Source organism: Manacus candei, unplaced genomic scaffold, assembly GCF_025592945.1.
Source record: "Manacus candei isolate 608988 ecotype Guabito, Panama unplaced genomic scaffold, ASM2559294v1 h1tg000014l, whole genome shotgun sequence".
NCBI classification, from domain to species: Eukaryota; Metazoa; Chordata; class Aves; order Passeriformes; family Pipridae; genus Manacus; species Manacus candei.
This window is the reverse complement of record NW_026138062.1, coordinates 4,213,001-4,229,232: the sequence shown is the minus strand read 5'-3', so window position 1 is coordinate 4,229,232 and position 16,232 is coordinate 4,213,001. Positions and strand designations below refer to the sequence as shown.

At 39.5% G+C, this 16,232-nt stretch overlaps 2 protein-coding genes across 7 annotated transcripts in view; one reads left to right on the top strand and one right to left on the bottom strand.

Moving 5' to 3' along the window:
• CLDN10 (claudin 10) overlaps positions 1-6,366 on the top strand; it is a 59,074-nt gene extending 52,708 nt beyond the window's left edge. For 2 of the 3 annotated variants that reach the window (XM_051780674.1, XM_051780673.1), the window contains exons 4-5: positions 5,208-5,315; positions 5,992-6,366. In XM_051780674.1, the coding sequence (XP_051636634.1) occupies positions 5,208-5,315; positions 5,992-6,106 (223 nt within the window). In that variant the 3' untranslated portion in view covers positions 6,107-6,366. The remainder of the gene's footprint in view (positions 1-5,207; positions 5,316-5,991) is intronic. The other variant, XM_051780675.1, reaches the window with a different exon arrangement.
• Positions 6,367-7,278: 912 nt separating this feature from the next.
• Positions 7,279-16,232, bottom strand: part of DZIP1 (DAZ interacting zinc finger protein 1) — a 43,290-nt gene continuing 34,336 nt past the window's right edge. For 3 of the 4 annotated variants that reach the window (XM_051780601.1, XM_051780602.1, XM_051780603.1), the window contains 6 exons: positions 14,638-14,767; positions 14,392-14,442; positions 13,355-13,557; positions 12,895-13,025; positions 9,733-9,904; positions 7,279-8,936 (listed from right to left, as the gene is read on the bottom strand). In XM_051780601.1, the coding sequence (XP_051636561.1) occupies positions 8,854-8,936; positions 9,733-9,904; positions 12,895-13,025; positions 13,355-13,557; positions 14,392-14,442; positions 14,638-14,767 (770 nt within the window). In that variant the 3' untranslated portion in view covers positions 7,279-8,853. The remainder of the gene's footprint in view (positions 8,937-9,732; positions 9,905-12,894; positions 13,026-13,354; positions 13,558-14,391; positions 14,443-14,637; positions 14,768-16,232) is intronic. The other variant, XM_051780604.1, reaches the window with a different exon arrangement.

Sequence of the window (16,232 nt, the reverse complement as noted above, 5' to 3'; positions counted from 1 at the left end):
AAAAACCCCATAACTCTTATACCCTTTATCCTTTTTGTCCTTTGCCAAATTATGTGACTACCTTCCCATTCTCTCATATAGAGAACTATTTCACTTCAGCTTTCTTGTCTCTGAATGGATTGTGCATAGTTCACAAAGTCCCCCTTGTGATAGATTTGAATAATTTTCCAAGACTCGTAAGAATTAAGACATTCATGGTGTGTATTTCTCTTGGGTGATTGTACTGATTCGGTAGGTAGGTATGCCATTTACATATACCACCTTCCTGGCAGCTAATGAAGCTTCCACTGGTTTGCTTTGAAGCTTACTTTGTGTTCTTAATGTATATAACAACTAGAATATTTTTCTTCTGTACTGATATTGTACTTTGGTTCTTTCACTGAATTCTACCTCCCTGGATTACTGAAAAAAACCCCTTTTTTTAGCCTGCCTGGTCAGTGTAGTTGAAGGTGGCTTTCAGTTCTCTGCAGGTGAATTCTCGTGGTCCTCAGCAGTCACCACATCTAAACCTCTTCATGAATTTCACGCCCTCCCCCCTGAGCTGCCAGTGATCTCTAATCAGATTGATTTCACTGTTAGTGATCCGTAATTCATGGATGTGCAGCCACAGACTTCAGAGAGTGACTACTTTGGTTCTCGAAACATAGAATTTTAAGAATAGAGGAGTGCGTTTTCTGCAAAGATTTTAATAATAAAGAGGGAAGGGGAAAACAGCAAGTGCAGAAATTTATTCTAAAAAAGCCTATCTCCTTTTTTTCTTTGTCTGGCAGTACCAGTGTTTGTAAAGTTTTTTTCATATGGTAAGGTTTTTTTTAAATACTGGATTTTGATGGGATGTTAGGGTTAGCTTCTTAAGTGCTGCAAATACCATAGAATTATAGAATACCAGGTTGGAAGAGATCTCAAGGAGCATCTGGTCCAGTCTTTCTCAGAAACAGTGTGGTCTAGACAAGATGGCCCAGCACCCTGTACAGGCAAACCTTAAAAAAGTCTGATGTTGGGGAATCCGCCACTTCCATGGAGTGATTATTTCAATGGCTAATTGTTCTTACTGTAAAAAATTGTCCTCAGGTCCAATTGAAATCTCCAGGGGTTATTTGTACCCGCTTATCCCACATCTTTTCCATGTGACTACTTGTAAAAAGGGAGTCTCCATCTTTTTTGTAGCCACCGTTCAAATACTGGAACGTGGTGATAAGGTCTTCCTTAAGCGTTCCTTTCTCAAGGTTGAACAAACCCAGTTCTCTCAGCCTTTCCCCATGTGACAAGCTTCCCAGTCCGCTGATCATCTTTGTGGCCCCTCTCTGGACCCTTTCCATCTTTTCCACATCTTTTCTTGCATAGCAGGGACCAAAGCTGAGCACAGTATTCCAAGAGTGGCCTGACAAGCACTGAGTACAGTGGGATAATGGCTTCTTGATCTCTGGTGATGATACCCTTGTTGATACAGTGCAGCATCCCGTTGGCTTTCTTTGCTGCAGCAGCAGCACACTGTCCTCTCAATATTGAGCTTGCTGTCCACCAGGGCCTTCAGGTCTCTTTCCACAGAGCTGCTTCCCAGACGTGCAGATCCCAGCCTGTGCTGTGTTCCTTGACTATGTTTTCTCAGGTGCAAGACCTTACTCATGTCCTTTTTGAACTTCGTAAGGTTCTTGTTCACTCACTCTTCCAGCCTATCCAGGTCTTTCTGCAGGGTGGCTCTCCCTTCTGAAGTGCCCACTTCCCCACTCAGTGTGGTATCATTGGCAAACTCAGTCAGGGTACACTTGATCCCATCACCCAGATCTCTTATGAAGATGTTGAACAGCATTGGGCCCAATATTGATCCCTGGCAGGCTGCACTTGTGGCGTTGTCATTTTGAATGGGAGCTAAAAGAAGGATTGCATAATATCCAGGGAGCCATACAGAGGTTTTATATGCAATTGAAAATTTGAAGTTTTTCTCATAAGTACCAGTATAAATCAGAAAGATTGCCTTATCTGTTTAAAGATATGGAGGAAAGACCAATTAGGTCAGCTCTGCAACTCATTAACCTAGCGGTGTGGCAGTCATCCAAGAAGGGGCCATATACGCAACCTGTTTATATATGGTATAGTAACAAATGTTGCTTAAAAAGTACAAAAAATCCCAAGAACAAAGGCCAAACCCCATGTCTTCTTTACCAACTAGTAGGCAACAGTCAGGTAACCCTTTTCTACTCAATTAAATCCAATATAGTCTTGGGTTATTTTTCTGTACAGCTGAAGAGCTTCAGGAGGCGAGATGGCAATTTGTCTCCTTAACTTCCTCATGGTTCCTCTGGCCAACCATTTAATGTTGTGAGATAAAAATGTGGAAACAAACTTGTGTTTCCCACTTTCTAGGCAAATGGTCTTGACAAGTAAGTTCCTACTGCAACAGCCTTCCTTGACCTTGGTCCAGTGGTGTTCTCCAGCACTGCCGTGGTCTGCACCAACTTCTGTGGGGAGCGTAATCCTGATCCACATACCTTAGGTGTGGTCTGGCCATACTAGCAGGGACGGAAGGATCCCCAGGATGGGGCTTACCTCACATCCAAGTTAGTCCCTTCAATCTGCCATTGCAGCTTGATAAAAGAGGTGCCTCGAGGGTGTTTTAGAACTGTACTTTGTATGTATTTCTTGCATGTTGATTATAATGGGATCCTAGGTGATAAGTTCTAATGTAGATCTCTGCTTCTAATAAGAGAATCCCCAGTCCTTGAACAGACAGAAATCTCCTTGAGTCATGTGAAAAATGTAGCACGTGGTTGAAAATGTGAGCATAGATAGAATTAAATCTTTGCAGGTTTGGCAGACTTTGAAGTCAAACAGGACTAGGTGCAGAGTTTTCCAGGATGAAAGTCAGCTGAGCTATGGTTTCCAGCAGCTTAATTTGGGGGTTGGGTGCCTAAGCCCCACACTGGTGTTAAGGAAAGTTTCTGACCCTGGGTTCTGAGGCAGAGTCAGTTTATTGCACCTTGAGCTGGGTGTCTCCACAGAGGGACCCCAGACAAAGTAATCCCTGGACCTTTATCCCCTCACAGTCTATGCACCTGATTTCACTTACTCTTCATGTGCTGCATACACCTCATGGTCCAATGGCAATTTATGGTCTGAAGTCTTCTAACGCCTCATTGGATTCTTTCTCCCTGTCCATGTGGACAGGCCATTAATTGTTCTTCCAGCTTGGGCCAGCCTTGGGGCCTTCCAGGGTCTTAAGCCTTATCTGAAGATAACCACACTTTCTCTGTTTACTCCCCTGCTTGGCCTTTCCTGCTAACAAACAGAGTTCATTTAAAATTCATCTATATTGAGTTTTGAGCAGGGCCCACTTATGCTAAGCTGTACACAAATTACAATTAAACTTAAACCTGCACAAGTTATTTCTAATATTTTATAAATTAAACTTAATTTAATCCCCAACATTGGGTATGGAGAACATTTGGGGGAATCTGATACTTTTTTTTACAAAGGATGATAAATAAAGCTCTACTTCGATGATGTAAACGGAAAATGAAAAAGGAGCCTAAAAGCTAAAGCACTAGTGGGGCCATGAAGGGTGCAAGCCCTCATGAAGTGTTCTATGTCTGAGCTCCAGAGTCTCTATTGCTTTTTGGCACTAAGCTCCTGAATCAGAAGTTACTCAAACCTGGGTATCCAGGGCATCTAGCACAGATATCCTAAGTGTAGCTTTTTGTCCTTGTGTGAGTATTTTGTTGTTGTTGTTAAAAAAGTGTGTGCTTTACCTCTGGTTAGACTCTCGAGAAAACACCAAAAAGTGATTTTTTTGTTTCTCACAGGCAATTTTTGAGTGTTTCTTCAGTGCCATCTTTGTAAAGATAGAAGTTTTGTAGGACAACTGACAGGTATTTTCAGTTAAATATTCCAGTAATGTAAAATTAGGGTCCGTGCACTAGTTCAGAACTAGCTGAAAAGTCTTTCAGATGTACAGTAGACTGTCAAGCAGAAGCTTTTATTCGTCTGCCTCACCACAGCTCAATAAATAAAAAAAATTTAGTAACAAAGGCCTGAACAGCACAAGCACCTGGCCAATAACCACGGCTCGATGGGGAACAGGGCCTGTGTTTTCAGTGCGGGATCCCAGGAATCAGGAGGAGATAAAGGTCTCCTCAAGGGGCAACGGGAGCAGAGAAGGGAGCAAGAGACACACAGTCTGTTCTAATAGTGAGGAATAGGAGGCTCTGAAGACTGTTGGGCCTGCAGCCTAATGCAGGTCATCCTAAAAGTGTTTTAAAGAGTGGTACCTCAGGCAAAGAACTGGAGAATGGAGAAAACGAGGTGGCAGCCATGGGTTGCTGCTCGTCTTGAAGCTCCAGGGCTGAGGGGGAAGACAAGAATCTTGTCCCCATGTCCTTCTTTTCCTTCATTTACTACTGTTGTTTTAGAAACGTGGACTCCTAAAGCACCACCATCTCCTTTTGGAGTCAAACTAAGCAGTTTCTGGCCTCAAACAGGTTGTGGCTGGGCTGGGCAGCAGAGGGGACCATTGCTGGTCACCTGGAGCTCTGTCCATGGGTTTGGGGGGAAGCAGTATCTTCCAGACAGAATCCAGCCACAGTGATGAGAGAAGCAGAAGGTTTCTGGAACATGCACCTACGTATGCATATGCTCATGTTATCATATGCTTACATCTGCATACGTATATGCACATATTGCAGATATATAGATGTAATTGCATATGCATATAATATATATGTACAACTCCCTTCGTGTTTTAAGCAGGAGGGATAGGGAGGGAGGGAGACAGAGAGATCCTGAGAGACAGAGGGGAAACTTAGGGAGAGCTGTAGGCAGAAGTTCTAGTCTCTGACTCAGCAGAAGCCAGTTTGGGACCCAACAGGAACCAAATGCTCCAAGGGGACAGGAGCTGCTGTAAACAGGCCAAAGAATGATGAAACCCCACAGCAAAGCAATCCAGGAGGAGATGCAGAAAGGCCAGGCTCCCCAGCTGGCTGTACAGGGAGATAAGCATTGCTCAAGTGTACTGCAGGGACAGAGTTTGCCTCCCGAGTCAGAGGGAAATAATGAAAAGAACGTGGGGGAATGGCAGAGCTGCTGATTTTGTGATGAATAATGTATGTGTCAATGGAAAGTTATTGAAGAAAAATATAAATTTCAGTTATCCTGAAAAAAATCTGTTAAATCCATGCTCTCTTTTGTTAAACACATTTATTGACTTCCTGTAGGTATGAATTAGGAGCAGCTTTGTTCATTGGATGGGCTGGAGCTTCACTCTGCATAATTGGTGGCAGTATATTCTGCTTCTCAATAGCTGAAAACAGTAATTCTCCAAGGTAAAACACAAGTTGTACATACTGAAAGAAATCAATACCAGTGCATTTGTACCCCCTGTATGTATGCGGTTTGATTACTGTTCCAAAACATTTTATAGTGAGATTCAGAAAGAGATTGTGTGGATAAAAGAAAATAAGGGGATTGAAGGATAATTTAATTAAGAAAAGCTATTGACTCAGAGCAAATACTCATGTTATATATTCTGCATAAATTTACTACTGCTGGAAAACAGTGCATTCACTGATGTAGGAAAAGTGGTTTGGTCACTTTACAGGTGTGAATAGACAAGTTTCTTTAATCCCAAATCATCAGATCAAAAGCGAAAGAGGTGAAGGACAGCAGTGGTGGCAGTGGGACCTCCAGCAGCAGAAAAGGAGTAATAATGAAGAGGCACAGCTGGAGGGAGGAACTGTTCACCTAGGATCTGCCACAGCCCAAGTATTTCACGATTCTGCCCTAATTTACGTAGCTGCAAACAAGGGATATGTGTTTATATAAAAGTGAATTGCAATGTCAAACTAGAATGGAACCACACAGAGAAGGAATGTGCCCCCTCCCCTGAAATTTGTAGGTAGTTTCCTCTACATTTCTTCTAGCTTTATTACTATAATGCCTGGATGCAAAGACCTTACCTGTCTGTGGGATGAGCTGTAAATACTTGTATTTTCTTTTCAGGAGAGGATATGTGTATAATGGAGCCACATCTGTGATATCTTCTCGTACAAAGGTCCACAACAGTGTCCCAGACAAAACCCCACCAAAGCACTTTGACAAGAACGCTTATGTTTAGTTGCACTGTTGGAAGACTCAAAGCATTTTAAAAATGATTTTGTACGTTTCATTCAGAGTGATTCCCCCCCATTCCCAACTTCAATGTACTTACCACTAAGACAATGACTTTTAAAAATATTAACTTGCAGCTTTTTACATACTGATGTAAATTTTATTATGTAATATTTTAAGATTGATGTTGGTATTGTAAAGTTTATACCTGGAAATCACGAGCTGATGTTGCATTCTTGAAAAAAAAAAAAATGAGGTATTTACTAATTCAGCTTGTCATGTCAGTTGCCTATGGGAATGGCATCACACATATCGTATTGAGATATTGCAATAATCTCTGACTTGGGTTCAGTGCTGGACAAAACAACCCTAATCTGTACATCTGTACTGGTTAATAGGCAGAATATTTCACCACTTAGTGGTGACAGAATTGCAGAGTGCATTGTAACTGCAGCACCAAGACAGGTGGGAGTGGGAAAGTTCATCTCTGTATTCACAGGGTGGAAGAGCGTGCAGCTTGGCCACAGGAATAAGAAGGAATGGGTTGCAAATTAGTGTGGGATTTGGGTAAGCCGGAGTAGGTACTGATAGTAGTCTGGGCCAGTTGTTAACAAAACCCATTGCTGGTGAGGGTCTTGCCCGGCCTATGCAGAACTTGCCCACGTGTGACCACCAGCCTTCTGTGTGTGTGGCAGGAGAGCAGAGGTTGGGTGAGGCTGCAGCCTGTGGGGAGTGGAGGGGGGGCGGGGAGGAGGGCACAGCAAGGCTCAGGGACAGCTCCTTTGTTCTGCATTTGCTTTGTACCACTGGACTCCTGCCCTGCTTCAGCACTCAGCCCTGCTCGTGACAAGACACTTCCAGGGGGTTGTCTTCATTCCCTCCTGCTTGACACCTTTGGCTCTAGAGTGGCTTGAAGCCACTGGGTTACAAAAGAGAAGGAAAACCCCAAGCAATGCCAGCTGTCTGCTCTGCCAGTGGCATGCCTGAAGGCATGACCAAATAAAAGCAGGCAATACTAAACAGCACAATTTTAGATAATCCCGACTGAGTTACAACAGTTCAAAAATTCAGCTAGTGTTTTTTTTTGTCTGACCACAGAAATGTGATGACTTTTGAAGGAATATTTGCACAAGTCAATAAATGAAAAGAGAGATTAACCACAGAATGCTTTCTAGACTCAATCCCTAAAATCAGACCCAAACTCAGGTTTGCTACGAGGTTTGAACAGATGGACCTTTGGAGTTTCAATAAAAATTGGTTATTTTGGGACAACAGTGTAAATATAAAAAAATGAACAGTTGTAATTAATAATGACACTATGACAGTAAAGGTTTTGTATTTTTTTAGACACCATCTAAATTACACCAGAACGGCAAAGTCATTCAAGATTCTTTTTACTTTATTTTTGTACTTTGTTTAAGTTGAAACACTACTGTGTTTTTTTAAGAAGGCAGCCAGTATGGACAAAACAGAAATACCAAAGTACTTCTGCAATGGCAGGTCAGTGATTTTCTCACTGCAACTTGACATTTTAATTTTTTTTCCAATTTCTGTGCTTTTATGTTCACAAAGACTCAACTTCAATACAAAAAACCCCAAGTAAACCACCTTCCCAAATAGAAGGCATTTAATAATAATTAGCTTTATAGCTGAGGCTTTTTTCTTTTCATTTGGTGTTTATTGTAAACCATGGTAGAAACTTAAATGTTTAATACATGGACACATTTTCTTTAAAATGTTCACAATTTTATATAAAGTTTATGATAAAATACATGAAAATATGCATTAAAAATGTATAAAGTAACATTCTGCAGTATATTCTGTTCATTGGCTAACAGGCTTTCTAGCAAGACAAGTTTCAATCTTTAATGTAAACATTAGAGGCAAAATCTTCACCTCAGTGAAATGAAAGAGACTTCCACCACTGAATTCATGAGTGTGCTGGTTTTGGCTTGGGTAGAGTTAATTTTCCTCACTGTGGCTAGTATAGGACTTTGTCTTGGATTTGTGCTGGACACAGTGTTGATAATAGAGAGATGTTTTTGTTATTGCCAAGCAGAGCTCACACAGAGCCAAGGCCTTTTCTGTTTCTCATATTGCCACACTGGCAAGGAAGTTGGGGGTGCATGGGAGGTTGGGAGGAAACATGGCTGGGACAGGTGACCCCAACTGACCAAAGGAATATTCCATACCATATGACATCACATTCAGTATATAAAGTGGGGGGAAGGAGGAGGAAGAGGGAGGACATTTGGAGTGATGGCGTTTGTGTTCCCAAGTCACCACTATGTGTGATGGGGCCCTGCCCTCCTAGAGATGGCTGAACACGTGCCTGTCCATGGGAAGACGTGAATTAATTCCTTGTTTTGCTTTGCTTGTGTGCATAGATTTTGCTTTTCCTGTTAAACTGTCTTTATCTCAACCCATGAGTTCTCTCAGTTTTACTCTTCCAGCTCTCTCCCTGATCCCACTGGTGGGAGAGCGAGTGAGTGGCTGCTGGAGCTTGGCCGCTGGCTGGGGTTGAACCACCACAATGAGAAAGAAGAATTACTCTCAATTTCCAAATAGACATGGCCAGTATATTTCAGTATTCTTTTTCAGATTCAGACTGAAAGACAGGAGAGCTCTGTAAACAGTATTCCTTGTTATTACATGACCCATGAGAGAAATTAATAGGAAACACTTGATGATTTCAACTGCATTTTCAACCCCAGCAGAACCCAAAAGTAGGGCCTCCCATCAGGAATGGAACACTTATATATCTGAAGAATCACTCCAGTCTGTTACAGTCACTAAGCTGCTTTTTAACGTGCTTGTATTATCAGCTTCATGAAGGCCTGTTAAAACAAACAGATAAAAAAATTAACAATTATTAATTTTAAAAATTAATAATTATTAATACTCTTTTGCGGGTATTTTTACTTTGTATTCATCTGAGAGATAAAATGACATGCTATGTGAGCAAACACCCATGGACTTCAGGAAGTCCCAAATTTCAACCAGTGAGGAAATGACAAATGTTGATAAAATGAAGGGTGTTTCAGTCAAAGAATACAATGCACAGTAAAAGCAGGTAGTGTCAACATTACTTTCCCTTCAAAAATAACCCTGAGTCTCTTTATGTAACTGACACTGCTTTACATATGTTGAAATGTTAGAGTTAGAAACTACTATATAAGTTCTTTGTAAGATTCAGGCTTTTACTATAGCAGTAGTTTAAATATTAATCTCAGCCTGGTAGGTCACTTAGACATCTTGAACAAACCTGAAATTTTGTTATTATTATTCTCAAGACAAAATAAGAAAGTTGCCCTCCTCCCTTAAATTTGTGAAGAACAAAAAAATCCTGGATTATTACTTTTTGATATAAGGTTGAAGTCTGATAATACTATATGCTTTAAAATCTCAAATTCAAATTTCTTGGCATCTCTGTATATTCATGTGTGTGTGGTTTACATATAACTAAGTATCATAAATATATGACATTTAGATGTCATAAAACCAAGCACACAGTTTTTCTTACTTGTTCATTTCTTACAAAACACCATCTACTGAATTACAACGTGTAATACACTGTACTTAAATTCTCCTATAGGTGTGTCAGTCACTTAAGGCTTAGTATGAATACGTTACCTTCCTCCTTTGGTACACTTTTCTTCGGAAGACCCCATGCATGTACCACTGATGCAGCATTGGACTCATTTTTCTGAACTGTCAGTGCCTTCTGACCTCTATCATCTTTCATCAATAAAATGTCTTCCTCTATCGATGATATATCCCAATCATCTTCATCAGCTTCTGTGAACTAACAGGAAAAAGAAAAAACATGCCTTTTTCCTCTGTCTGTTCAACTTGTCCTGAGATCTTCCATAAACTCAACAAGGTGAAAATGCCAAAGAAAATGTACTGGCACATGGCCTTTATGACATCTATCACAACAGTTTTAAAATCCACATTGATTCAATTACCTAAATGATACTAATTCACTGTTACAGTTCCAAAGTTAAAACTGGTTTGTTTTTTTTTGAAGTCAGGAACTGCAACATTAAAAGTTCTTCCAGTTTTATAGCTGGCAGAAACCTCTGTTTTCAGGTATTACATGTGTAACTTGAAAAAGGATTATCTTTTCTGGAATATTAGCTATTCCAATGGGATGAAAGTCCTTTAAGCATTAGAATGTATATTACTTATAGGATAATAAAGATATGACATGTTACCATGCAAGGTGGCATTTTATAAGCATTCTGTAGTCATGCCAGGAAAAAATATTGCAAAAAAGGCTGTTTCAATTTGAAACCAATTTATTTAAAGAAAAAATTAAATAATGAAAATTAAAAAAACACACAATCCTCAAATGTAAAATATACATTTCTCTGAAGACTCACTGTCAGCATGTACAAGCATATTTTAATTAAGTGGTGGATTTGCATAATGAGTTCACAAAATGAGAGTCAGTCAAACAGATGAACTTGAAGGCATTGAGTCCATGGTCCTTCTTACCTCATATGCCTGAGAACTAAGTATCTTCATTCAGATTTAGAAAGAAGAGCTACAGCATTTCCCTATCTGTCAATCAGATGTAGTTCAATGGATTTGAGCCATTATTAGAGAGCTTAACTGTGGAAAGTGAATAATGGTTTCTCACAAAGCTAAAACTAGTTCACTGGAATCTCCCAGTGTTATAGAAAGGATACAGAAGGTGCTTCTATTGCACAGAAGGAAGGTTCAGATGCTATTAGAAAACAATGTAAGGTATGTACATGCTAGAGAAAAATCAACAAATATGAACGTGTCGTATGTCTCGAAAGAAGGGAAGAGACTGCAGTAATGCTTTATCTTGCAACATATTTCCATTTTAACATTGCAAACTGTTTTTCAAAAACTGACAGATCTGTTCAGTGTGCTGTATTATTAACATACCAGGATTCAACATTGTGCTATTTCAAATAATCTGCATTTGGAGGGTGTGGTAATGGGAAAGTCAGAGTCACACATATTGAAAAAAGCTGAACAAAGTTTCCTCAAACATTCACAAAGTACAAAACCCAGAGAAAAATGTCAATTTCAAACAGAATTCAGTTTTGATTGAGTGTAAATACAGCACCAATCAAAACTGCTAAGTAGTTTTATTAACTCAAGGAATTATTCCATAGAAATACCATAATCCATATGATGTCTGGTACAGGTGAACTCAGGTAATACGGCTTTGTGTAAGCACAAAATTAATTTTCTCTACAATGTTTCTGAAGTAACTTCTGTGAAACATGACCTTTATAAAACATAAGATAATGGGATGCCTTGCAAAGGTTTTATTGTATTGTGGGTTTTGAGAACGACCATTAGCAGCTGTAAGCATTTGAGCTATTAGTACTGAAGCTAATAAAGCATTCTGGATTTTCAGAGAGAACATCATTCCAATGGCTTCTTCTGCTTATGTCTCTTTGAAAACCCCAGCTAAGATTTAAAGAATTGACTTGAACTATACATTACATTTAAACATATCAATATGGACATGAATATATGCCCATTCATATATAATTATGAATACAAGATGGTGTGTTCTTCTGTAAAGATTCCAGAAACAAAGTAGCAATGCCTGCTCTAGGTCCATAAACTCATTTTGAACTCATCATGTCCATACAGGAAAACACACCACTGTGTTAATACATCAGGGACACAATGTATTTTAAATGTATTACAGCAAAAATATTTTTCATAAAATCATGGAATGATTTGGGTTGGAAGGGACCTCAAAGATCACCAAGTCGAATGATGGGCAGGGACACCTTCCACTAGACCAGATTGCTCAAAGCCCCATCCAACCTGCTCTTGAACACTTCCGGGGATGGGGCATCCACAGCTTCTCTGGGGAACTTGTTCCAGTGTTTCATCACCCTCAAAGTAAAGAATTTCTTCCTAAAACCTAATCTAAACCTACCCTTTTTTCATTACAGTGTAATTTTCTGTCCAGAAGGATCTGTTCTGTGATCTTTCTGAGCACAGAAATGAATCTGACTGGTCAATAGTTCCCAGGGTCCTCCTTTTTGCTCTTTTTAAAAATGGGTCTGACATTTTCCTTTTTTCTGTCAGGGACTTCACCCAACTGCCATGACTTTTCAATTATCATAGAGAGTGGCCTGGTGACTACATCAGCCAATTTCCTTAGGACCCTGGGAAGCATCTCATCAGGTCCCATGGATTTATATAAGTTCAGTCTCCTCTGGTGGTCTCAAACCTATTTTCTATCACAATGGGAGGGACTTCATTCCTGGAGTCCTTACCTTGAGATTCAGGGGATTGATAGATGTGGGAAGAGAGCTTATCAAGGAAAACTACAACATCTTTAAAACATAGATTTTAAGGCTTATTTTGCTCTTGAGGCCCAAATTCCTTACACAGTTGGCCACTGTTGACAGATCTTTAAAAAATGTAACATCCATCAAAACAACATACTAGGAAAGCAAGTAAAGAAGGTCTCTCTGTGCTGTTAGAGTAGAAGATGAGTGATACCAATTGCACCCAAACTTTAGGCTAGTTGTAGTAATCCAAACCAGTCATGGTATAAGCTAAATAAGTAGTGTGGATGAAGTCACTTGCCACAGATCCCTTGCTAGCACTTTACTATATACCAGTGCAGATGTACCCAAAAAGACTACTTAGCTGTAATTCCAAAACTGTCTCTGAGAATTAAGTTCTTTGCTGCATCAAGATGATTTCAGCATGAAAAAAAAGAGTAACATATACATACATAGTTCAATTACTTAATGTAATAATAATTAATATTAAAGGTGATACCTTTGGTTCTTTCACTTCTTCTTTCTTAATAAATGCCTGTGCAACATTAATTCCTCCAGCTGGTTTGTTTTTATTTCCATGGTTAGAAAGACTCTCTCCAACTTGTTTGGTCAGTTTTTGGATAACTGTTTCTAAAGTTCAGAAAAAATTATATAGATGGTTTCCATTCACAAGGAAAGGACTTTACTGTACACCCTCTGGAAATCTTCCACAAAGTAAAAATAAGCAAAAGAAGTCACTCTGAGACAGGGATTGTCTCTTTTTCTGCATTTATATAGGAGAGCATAGTCCTACATTAATAGAAACGCATTAGCAAAAACATGAAGTGTACACCTATATATACATACACTCAAGACTAGATAGTCTGCCTTCATTATGTTTTCTAATACAGAAATATTATCATGAAATGCAAAATCATGCACAGCTGTTACAATATCCATACACAAAAGTAGTGAAAAACCTTTTAAAGTTTTGGAAGGTGTTCCAGTTTCTTCAGTTTCATTTTTCTCCATCCCATCCATATCATTTTTGCCAGAAACCTTCTGAAAAGCATGGCCTTTGCTGCTTGTTGGCTTGGACTGCTTTTGCAACATTTTTGGTGATACGTAAGACTGTTTAATGTCATCTTCATCGGCTTCTTCCTCTGAACTGAATGGGGGTGTTCTAAGCAAAAACACATGCAACATGAGGACTTAATAGGTTTCAGTGACTGCATCACTACATACGTATTTACCTTCCTTGTATTTTCCTTTCCAATAACATGTGCATTATTTTTAATGTGAAAAAACCAAGAATCTCCCCTAAATTCTAACTATAAAAAACCCCACCCTATTTAAAAGAAATCACACTGCTAAGTAAATTCAGGAAGCTATCACAAAACCATCTCTTATACAGACATGACTCTTTCCATTTATGCAACCATCTTTACAAAACAAGAGACCAGTATATATAAGAAATCTTGCCAGGCAAACACAAATAGGCCTTCACGGATCAGCAAGTAAAGCAAATTTCAGGGTCAAGGAATCTGCACCACAGAAAATCTGTTCTGACATCAGTTAGATGAAAATAAGATAGGAATTTTTCAGTGCAGGAAATTGCAAAGTAATGTATCCGATGTGAAAGGAATACAGAATATTGTGTTTAATTTTGGTTGTAGTATGAAAACATCAATAAACTGAAAAAATTAGGCTAACAAAGCCTCTAAATGCCTTTAACTGGGTCGAAAAAGCAACTAAGAAAGAAACCAAAGGAAGTTTTTATTGATCTTACTGAGTGTCTCTTTCTCTGGATCACAACAAAGACTACAGCTGCTGAAAGAAAAACATGCTACCTTTCAGGGATTATAATAAAACACTCAAATGGAGTAATACTTTAAACCAAAATATGAAATATGCAGCCCAGAAAGTGTTTATGATTTTAGCTTAATATTAACTTTTGTGTGGCAAAATTCAGTCACCAAAAAAGTCTTCTTCAAAAAAACAAGGGAACAAAACATACGTGATGCTAGGTGTCTTTGTGGAAACTCCACTTCCAAGAATCTTCCTGGATCTAAAAGTAACAAGACAAGTTATTTCAAGACTGACAGTCAACTAAGCAAGCATAAAGTTTATACAGAAGTTATCTGAACTCTTTGCCCAATTCTTGCAGCTGGGGAAATGTTCGCACCAGCCACAAACCCCCAAACCTATAGGACTGTTACCTAAGGTAACAGGACCTGAGTACTCTTAGAATGGCATCTCTTACTTTGGTGTAGACGTGTAGTCAGTGATGACCGTTCTTTGCCCAGGTGTGCGGACAGCTGGTGAAGACCGTTTTACTGTTTTTTGTGGTGTGGCAGGTAAGGAAGTTCCCAATTGACTGAATTTCTGTTTATCTACAAGGAAAATTATCTATCTCATTCTTAGAAACAATGTCCAGTATCTTTTATATTTAATTTCCACAATTAAAGATGTCTGCTGCAGACTACAGTTTTACAAAAATAAAAAGAAAATAGTAATTCTTTTCTTCAAAGCAGTCCTGAGCTACCATGTGCTGAGTTAAAGAGTGCAGCAATTTGGCAGAAAATAAACCCCTTTGCTTTCCAGCTGGTCCTCAGAGATCAGATGCCTCTTGGTAAGAATCACATGCACCAGGTGTTTTGACCCAGGAAATTAAGCTTGTGACTGCAAGTGTATTGTCAGTGCTATAAACAGCAACTCTGCAGTTAATGTATATATATCACTGGCCATCCGAAGGAACTGCATATGTTGCATTTAATAAACTGTTCTATTCGTGAACTCAAATGGCTCTTTTGAATGTGACCAGACCTATACTTAACAGATTGTTCCTGCACTCAGCCTCGGGCCTATAGTTACACTTTTGCAACAAGATGATGCAGTAACAGGTGCTGAGGACCCCACAGAGGTTATGTATGCACCAGAAAATGTGAGGAATGGGTTAACAGCCTTAGGCTTAAACATTCCTATATCCAAATGTCAATGGCCTGAAGGAGGTTAAGTTCCTCAGAGTCTGGTGAGTTAAAGGAACTGCTTCTGACACTCTGGAACAAAAATAGACCATGGGCAGAATCTGTCTAGTGTGAAAGAATTACAGTAGTTAATGGGAACTTTAGGATATTGGTGCAAACATATCCCTGTTTTTTCTATTATTGCCCATCCCTTATACAATTTGTTCAAAAAGGGAGAATCATGGGAGTGGACTGAGCAACACACGAAGCTGTTCCAACAGCTCAGTCCTACACACCCCGGTGACCCTACTATAGCAGAATAGGGTTCTGTTGAGAACATGGTACTTACTGCAACCTGTTTCAAACTGGTCCTAATGAACCGAAGAGATTCAGCTTGACTACATTTAAAGAGACAGAAGAGAGATATTCTGAGTTTGAAAATGGACTTATTAGTTCAAGCAGTTAAATAAGTCGAGTCACTCATGGGTAACACGTCCGGACAAACTGCGATGAGACTTGTATTGTTTTCCCTTTCCAGGAATGATGCCAGGAATGATGTCAGCACACCTTCACTGAACATCACATCTAAGGACTGCTTATCCTTCTTGTAGGAGCAATTATTACCATCATGAACCAAATCTGGTTCACACATCAGCAAGCTTGACCTGCAGGGTGGAGACCCTCACTTCTTTTATCTATGCTAATCAATATGGTAACTATAGTACATTCTGCACCACACATGCTTCTAACTGGTGAAATTTACTGTGGCAGCAAATATAAGGGAAGGAGATGAGGGCACTTTGCCCACTGAAATGAGAAAGGTAACCTGAAATAAAGTCACTGAATTTGAAAGGGAATTTCAATTCTAGTGGCATCTAATCAATTTTACTTA